We start from the raw sequence: 9,270 nt of genomic DNA on the forward strand, positions 1-9,270 counted from the left end.
ATTCAACACCAATCAAATCACCTCAACATGATGCCTTTCGAAATCGATTCTTGAAATTCATTGATTTTTCGGCGTGACTCAAGTCGATTCAATTCCACTTTCACAAGAAATAAATAATTCAAGATTCAATGAGTTAATATGGATAATAATAGTTTAAGTCACACAGAATATCTGAGGGGAAGATAGTTGAAGTGCATTGGGTGTAATAAAATGATCGAAATGTGGAGCGACTGAAAGTGGTTGATGGAGTTAAATACGAAAAGACGGAAGTAAAATTCTAACGATAAAACGAGGCAAAAGGAATAATTTCCTCTCGGCTTTTCTCGTCGTAATTAGTCTTTAATTATCCCTGGGGTTATTCCGAGAGGTGCGGTAAGAATTGTCAGAGAGGAATGAGAGAATCAGAGTGAAGTCGAAATGATAATGGATAGCGATGTCAAGTGGTAACGTCACGTTATTCCATAATTCGGTAACATCTTTTGAGTATATAATACTCGCTGGATATACATGGACGAAGAATAGTTTTCAACGATCTGTCGGGCGATCGTAAAAGTTCACGAGCTCGACAATTACATGAGGGGGTCGTAAAGACGAAATGCCCGGTGGGAGATTAGGTTAGATGGATATAACATTTGAATATATGTTGCCTGGGAGATGGTGAGTACTTAAGGCTATTGCTGAATCGAAATATAAAAGTTTACCTCCGTTTTGCTCGATCGATAAAGAAAAAATAGTGCGGGGTGAAGAAGGAGAATTATTGATATTGCGATACCAAACGTTTTGAGTCATGTGCGACGAGATACTGTGCCGAGTGAATCCCAGGAATTGGAAAAATCCATTCGATATACGTTATAACAGTGCTACAACTGAGAGAAATTTCTTTTTATCAAGTATTATTTACACGTCCCATGGAGAGAGCATGTAGACAATTGTAGATGTTTTGAGATTGATCCAAGCCATTCAATTCGATATTCTAGATTCTCGAGTTGAAACGGGATAAATTTGCTGAGGAAATATTTCCCCGCATCGAATACATATTGATCAAGATCAAATGCACAATTTTCTTATCGATATATGTCGCATTCTCGTAATGTTATTATTGCTGCACATATTTCTTGGTACAAGTACTTGATAAAAAAAAATTTAACCCTCCAGTGGTGAGATTTTAGAATCTACGGAGTGCAAGCCAGAGCAAGTATATTCAGAGATTAAATCCCGATAAAGAGTGATATGTACTCTGATGTTTCAACGACCCGAGATTTTATTAACTCACCATGACGTAGTGGCGCTGCATCTCCGTCTTCTCCTGGGCGAGTTTCTCCAGCTCCAATTTAATACTGTACAGAACAAGCAGGAAAACGCACGTGTAAGCTAAACATTGGTAAGTGCAGGCAGACATTCAGAAGCGTCGATTATTTCATCATGAGTACAACACGATGAGATAATTGAGGTGATGAGATATCATGATTTGGCCAGTGAGAGAAATCCGTAGCAGTATTCAGATAATTTGAACGTGTGTAAAATTGAAATTCATTAAAATCAGATTTACATATTATATATATTAATATATTAATCACTCAGTAAAAGTGAATTTCTCCCAATGAAGAGCCAAAAATTAGTAAATGAGGTTGAACCATTGTCCACCAGAACGAGGAATTGACGATGAAAAATTCCTCGACAAGGAAAACCTATCGAGTACCATAATTACACAGCGAGATACTCGTAATGATTGTCGTCTAACCGAAGGAAGAGCCTCGCGGACATGTTAAACTCGTATCTGATATGATCGAGGACGGTGGGAGTAAGAGGATTGTGTGCACAGCAAGCCGTTAAAACATACAATTAGTGCAGCGACAGGAAACATTGATAATGATCCTCGGTCGATGTCGTGCGGGTTATAATTAATACATGTCTCTTGCTCATCGTTCCATCATAGCCATCGCACCACGCATAAACCCCTTCTTTCGCTCCTCAGATCGTAGATCGTGAATAACATAAACTATTGACATTGGCTGAGATACCCAACATTATTCCCTCGACAATTATCATGATTTATCGACGACAACGAGAACATAACAAATAATATGCCTACGTTACGCTTCAAACTCTCAAGTAATTTGTACTGTGGAAAAATATAAATTCGATTCGGACTTGTTTTATTTCAATATTCAAAGAATATCAATAAATTGGATTCGGAAATTCATAAATTTTTATGAAGAATATATATTTTTAACTGGGGAAATTATATCCTCAAATTGGGGTAACATTCTCAAATGAGCGACCAAAAATTCTCGAATCGGAAATATGAATTTTTGGTTTTCCAATGGAGAATTTTCTGTCATAGAACCGGGATTCAATGAAACTCGAATGGAATTTATTTTTTTCAAACACATATACAGTTCAGCCTGTCAAATAAACCGTCCAACCTTACGATTTCAAACGAAACGTGCAAATACGATTCTATGATAAATATGCGGTTAATTAATCAATGATAGCTGATGATTTTGTTATGCTTTGATGATCAATGTAATGAATGATGTAAAAAAAATAATGGTGTCGTATTCGTGATCGATTGATTGATTTCCATTTGAATATTTTCCACGAGATCGGCTTACCATCACGTAATGCCTCTGTATCTCAATTTTCTCACTGGCCAGTTTCTCGCACTCCAATTTTAGGCTGTACGGGCAATAAGAATATGTCAATTAAATCCAATGTCGTGTTTTTCGTGGTATCGGTTGAATCACGATGAACGAATAATAAAATGAAGGTGAAAATAAAAAAAAAAACTACCACGTTCAATGTACCTATAAACATCTTCACTATCCAATGGAATATGTCATAAATTCTCTCGCCACCCTTTACTGCGAAGTCGTAAAACTTCTATCGTTCCTGCAATATGATATATGCAAGAGTGCTTCTACACATAGAATACTTTCATCTTGAAATACTCCCATCTTCGAGCATCATTCTCCCCACCGTTCACTCGGGCTATCATCCTCAACGGCCAGAGAATTTATTGCTGTTTATGGCTCACTTGCTATATTTCGTATGCAAATGCGTAAAGTATGAACTTCCACGGATGATGATTATTATATTCAACTTTTGCGGTGAATGAATAACAATTTTCACGAAACATTCTTTTCCGAATTTATGGAAACTCGAAATTTATCTAAAATCCCTATAAATTATCAACTTAAAAATCATTTTTTTTTTTCTAATTTTCAAGACAAAAGCGTTTCCTGAAGAAATGAATACTAACTCGAATTGAAACTCAAATTATTGTAAAATCCTGAACTAATTTTCAACGCATTACGATAACGTTCCCCTTTTTCTTGAAGAAAAATTACTTCCGCCTCTATTCACATGACATTATTTTCAATATGTATTCTGCTTATCTGAAATGTTTAATTCAGGGAATAAGTGGAGATAAAAAATTTCGAGGTCTTCGTGATCTCCATAACTCGAGTTATTATTCGCACCGAAATTTTTAATCAATTGAACAATACTGGTAGGGAAATGAAAATGCCTCGAGCCGTCAGGTACGCGAGATCGGAGAATAAAACCATCAGCATGACAGTTGTTCGAGAATAGCCCATAAAGATCGATATCAATTGAACGCCAAGTCTCGTTTGACAGAGATCAGCTATTGCTGCAGTCAGCGACGATTTCCGCCGGCTATGTATGAACAAACACTGAGTTTCAATGTACATAGCTTCCGGTTGAGTAAACAATTATACGCGCCCACTCTGACAGACGGTTAGAGCATTTTGTCCGACAAGCGTACCAGTCTCTGTGTCTCTTACTTTTCCACTGGATTTTCTATTGCACCAGAATAAAAAAACAAAATCAATGTGAAATACTCAGTGTTTGCGCACATGCTACAGAATCTCCCATTTTACAACGAAAAAAAAAAAACATTCTGGTTAAATTTCACTGGCTCTAAATAGCGGCTTTTGAAATCTTTACTTGGATTTGATCTGAGCCTTCGAAAAATTTTAAGTTGAGATTTATCTGTTATTCGAATTTTAACCAAAATTCTGAATCTGAAACTTTTGAGTATGAGAGTTGAGACTGCATCTTGAAAATTACTAATTTCTCCAAAACTCGGTCTTTCGAAAGTCCCAACATGATAATCGTGGAACTCTCAAGTTAGAACCGACGAATGTCTCATTTTTTTGCGATCATAAATCTCACTATAAAATTAGCTTGTTTTGCGTGTATCAGTCTAGGCTAAAAACACACTTTTACACTTCGATCGCTCGAAGTAATTCAGATAAAATCTTAACTCACTTAATAATTGATTTTATTATTAATACAAAAACGACTTACTTGTGGTATTGGGCTTGGAGAAAGTTGAACTCCTCCTTGATCCGATCGCAGGACTCACCAACGGTGAATTTGAATGGCTGTCCAGGTTGCGGTGGACCCTGCAACAAAAAAATATCAAATAAATGAACAAAAGTTTCCGAAACGGATTTTCAATGGCATGTGGCAGGTTTTACCTCTGCCCGAAATGGATCATGCATTTTGTAGTATAACCCATCCACTCCCGGTGGTATATATCACAAAAGCAGTTAGAAAAGGCAATACATAGAAATTCACTGAAAATATCAGGACGCCTCATGCTCCGATCGGCAGATCGACTGATCCCATTTGCCCAGAGCAAAGCCGATCTGGCCAATCCAATTTATTTATTGGCTTTTCCTCTCGGCATATACACAGGGAGATGTAAAGGTAACCAACAACATATGCACATCAACAACTAGCCGATGTATGCGATTATTTTATGCGCCAACCGCAACACTCGTACATTCGTTTGTGGCCTTTTTTTCTTCTTTTTATAAACGACAGGAGAGAGGGACAAACGCTTTTACACGGAAACGGATGCGACCAGTGTAAACACGAGTGTGAAACAGTATAAAGGGAATTGGGATAAAAATAAATAAACGAATGGACGAATGAATCGGAGAAAATTTAATTGAATAAACAATGATGCTAAATGACGGAAGCAGTCGCTTTGAACGTTCGATGGCTAGGCGAATATTTGAGGGGAGAATATAAATTAAAATATTGGTCGTTTCATTTTTTTTTAGTCATTTTATGCCTGTGTGTCGGCAATTGTGTATTTTGGAGATCAATAATGTTTGGAAAAACTGGTAAACTTTATGAAATTTAATTTCAATAATTTTATCAAATATTAAATCAGACCCCTGAGGTCATAGCGAAAAAAATTATTTTCAGCATTTAAAAATTACCAAATCAATCCAATCACTCAATAGTTTAAAAATCTTAAAATTGATTATTTCCATTTTTTTCATGACGTGAATTAAGAGGGACAATTGCAAAAGATGACACATCGACTTTCTTCAAAAAGAAAAACACCGACTTTAAGACCCTTTAGGAAAATTCAAATTTATTTGCATTGCATTCACATCAGAAGGAATAAATTGTTCCGTGATGTAGTGGGCGGTATGGATTTTGAATATTGTAGCATTGGGATTCTCAACAAGAGTTTTCACGCTGATACGTTGAACTCTTCTAGAAATGCGGTCTCGGTTTCACCACGAAAACTGCGACAGGGCTGCGGCCAGGAACCGAGCAATGACCACGTGATGCCCAACTCTCGGAACAGCCACATTTCCCATTTCCTTCTCGACTCCACTCCGCCCTTGTATTCCACAAAATTTCCCAACTGTCGCCCTTTTCTCCCACAGAGAATCCCCCAGGAAATTGTTTTTCCTCCTTTCGTATATTTTCAATATGATTTAAAAACCAAAAATTTTCGATCTCGACCTCAATTGATATTAACCGCAAATAACAATTAATTAATCCTTCCCCATACAAAAATGAGAAAGGAAATGGATTTTGCAATATCCCGAATGACCGCAAGGGTAAGACCCGTAACCCGAAACCGACCCGCCACGACAATGGCGTCATAAAATTTTGAAAATAGCAAAAAATCGCCAAAATTCGGCAATTATTGCAGAAACCAAGAAAAGTTGCGAATTATTGAAAATATTTTGCGTGGGAACAGGAAGCGGCGAATTTTTTTTTTATCGCGAAAATTAATCTCGTTTTGAATCAAGAATAGAAGGCTCCAACTAATATCCAGACTAATCTGTTCTTTAAATCAAAACCCGAGGGTCATTGGGATCGATTACAGAACGAGTGCCGATACTCATTAAAGTCCATTAAAGATCATTAAAAATCATTAAAGATTATTAAAGATTATTAAAGATATTTAAAGATTATAATCTCGGCGATAATGTCACGCGATGGGCGATTATAATATCCACAATGTACGATGCAATATGCGTGATCTTAATAAGCCCACGTGCTTCCCATGTGACGCGTACAGGGAGTTTGAAAACAGGAGGGGGGTATGAGCGGTGTAACGTTGTTTCACGTCGCGATCCTATCACCTTAATTGCCCGGTGTGGGTTAAACTGCCCTGAGCGTAATTATCGGCTAGGAGAGATCTCATACTCCGTATACGAGTCGTGTTAGCGAGTATATGCAAAGGGTCGTGCCATCGGGTGTTCCAAAGTTTTGGGGCGCAACAGATCTCATTAGTATGTGTGCGAGGTGACGGAAATGTACCACGAAATTACACCTATATTTTGGTATGTGGTGATTGAGCATCGAAGGTTGATGATGGTGACAATTTATGAGCTCTAAATTTTCTCCGGGTGGTATTTTACCGCTGTTTCATGAGGAAATTTATGGAATCAGATTTAAGATCAATTAACTGAGGGAATTCGGAGGGAAATCGGGAAAATTCAGGGGAATTTAATTTTTTTTATTTGACTCTGAGCTGAGCAAAGGACTTGATCGAAATTTTAAGTTGTCACTTTTCATATATTTTACGCTGACACTTGCATTAGTATTAATATGAGTTTGTAAAGCCTCAGCTTGAGATTTCGCTAGAATATCTTTTGCATTCCTTCCTTCGGGTGAAAATTAATATTTGGATTAATAATCCATACAAGTCGCGAAATTTTCATTGAAACTTTAAACTCAACGCCTGTTTTCCCTCCTGAATCAAACAGACTATGACTCACGTAAACCCCTCTGTATCTACGATAACTTAGTACATGTTTACATTACATCTCCATCACTTCCTCCTCGACCTCATAACCCCTCATAATCGATTCTCAGAAATGAAGCTGTATAATCATGCGTAACGAATAAAACTATCACCTCGGAATGGTTAATGAAAAAATGATTAAGTCGTTATCAGCATCAAGCAGTCACATCTCAGTGATAAAACGCATGGAAATGAACATACGGAATTATATTCGAGTTTATATACTCCTAGGTATACAGCTCCATGGCACGGAAATGGCTCGGACGTCAGTCACGCGAAGAAGAGGTGTAATTACGGAGTAATTGGGGGAGTCAGGTAGTCAAGCTAAACGTTCTCCCGCACTGTCGAGCTTTGCATTACAGCAATCGAGTAGCTCTTTGCCCTTCGGTGGTAATGGAGAAACGCCCCCAAGGTACCCAATCAGTTTTGCCACGCCCCGATGATAAAACATATGGCGTTAAACCCCTAGGATTAACTACAAATACTCCACATTAAATTGAAATTTTCAACCAACCAGTCGTCATTATTTTTTTATTCTCCATTTTATTCATCGATTTGTCTAATAAAAAAAAAAAAAAAAAATCGAACATGAATGTCGTATGGCATTATATGTTTTAAAATAGCTAATGATATATAAATGATAAGCAATCATATTTTTTATGATCTTTCTATTTTAATTCTGTATGCATAGGAAAAATTGATTTCGAGATTTGACGAACATTGACGTGAGTGTTGAAAATCTTCATTTTAAATATTCTAAACTTTCAAGTATTCAAGAATCTCCACATCTTTTTGAACTTGAAAATTCTCAAGTCTCAATTGAAGATCATAAACCTTGAAATAAATAAAATATATATTTATCCTGATAAATAGTGTGAAAAATCGTACTTTGAGCCACTGCATCCGGTTAGAATTGATGAGGGGTAATAATGAAATATTGGATGACTTCTAACGTGTTCGGGATGCTAAGACCGATGGTCTACTAAACTGGAATGGTAAAAAACCGTCGTAATAAAATACAATGCAATGTGAAAAAAAGTATCGGGGGATGAGGGCAGAATGAAATCGAGTCAGTGTAGATAGTTATCTGTCTGCGTGCGTTTAGCAACCCACCCAACATCTTCATGAATAATGCATTACAGCTGGAGTATGCCGATTGTACCTATATGTAATATGCATGTATCCCCAGCGAAATATTCGTGATCACTCGCGTGCCAGATACGAATCGGAGGGGGCATAAAACATCCATAAAAATGAAAGCTTTCGCTTCTCTCTCCTGATCGCGGAAGAGATAGATTTGGCAGACTGTTTAATGCGGAGGAATTTACTCAGCAGATATTACTTGAATGCAAAATAATACTGAAATGAAAGACAAGATGATTCGGAACTATAAAATATGATCCAGTGGATCAGGCTCTTCAGGCCATTGAACTTTTGAGACGACCGGATCCAGTGGCGAATATTTGGACTATCTTGTTCAACTTTTTATTGGTATTCACGATAATATTGGACCTGTGATGGGGGGGAAATGAGTGGTATGTAATCAACATCCAGGGAATATTTACATTGAGGAACTCGCTGACGAGGAATTCCCGTGAGAATGCCAAGAGGATGTTTTAGCCGAGGAAAAAAAATATGGGAATGCACGATTTTAATGTTTCAACCGGTGAAATTTGCGCTTAATTTATCTACCTTCCCTGAAAACTCAGGGTTTTGAATATTATTTTACTCTAATTTTTCCCTCTACACAATGAAAAAATGGAGAATCGGAAAAATTTGAATAAGTATTTTCTTGAGTGCTGAGGCCATTAGAAATTTCAATGAGATTTTCCACGGAATTTCTAGTAATAAAACTTAAGATTTTTAGCTATTGGCTGAATCATCAGTTGAGGTTTTGAATATTTTAGAAAAATGTCAATAAAGGTAAATTCTTCAAAGTAATTATTAAGCTCGTAAAAAGCAATTAAAACCCATCGACATTCTTCTTCAATTTTTGAACATTCATGAGGAAACTAGAGCTATGTGAAGTTGGCATCGAAGTTTGAAAAATCTAACTTTTTTTTGTTGGTTTGGATTGTACTCATTGAGTACTTGAATGTACCCTGTGCACTTTTTTTTGTACCCTCTTACTTTAGCCCTGAAGCAGGGGGGCAAAATCGTGCAGAATCGGAGTTCAAGAA

General features: G+C 37.0%; 1 protein-coding gene across 1 annotated transcript in view; it reads right to left on the reverse strand.

Annotated features, from left to right (window-relative positions):
- Window positions 1-4,430, reverse strand: part of LOC105272376 (protein groucho-1) — a gene marked incomplete at its 5' end in the record, with an annotated part of 29,678 nt that extends 25,248 nt beyond the window's left edge. Inside the window, 2 exon segments of the mRNA XM_011314482.1 lie at window positions 1,274-1,337; window positions 4,333-4,430. Of these exon segments, the coding sequence (XP_011312784.1) occupies window positions 1,274-1,337; window positions 4,333-4,430 (162 nt within the window).
- Between the last annotated feature and the right edge of the window lie 4,840 nt (window positions 4,431-9,270).

The sequence above is a fragment of the Fopius arisanus genome, unplaced genomic scaffold (genome assembly GCF_000806365.1).
Source record: "Fopius arisanus strain USDA-PBARC FA_bdor unplaced genomic scaffold, ASM80636v1 scaffold00166, whole genome shotgun sequence".
In the NCBI taxonomy this organism is placed as follows: Eukaryota; Metazoa; Arthropoda; class Insecta; order Hymenoptera; family Braconidae; genus Fopius; species Fopius arisanus.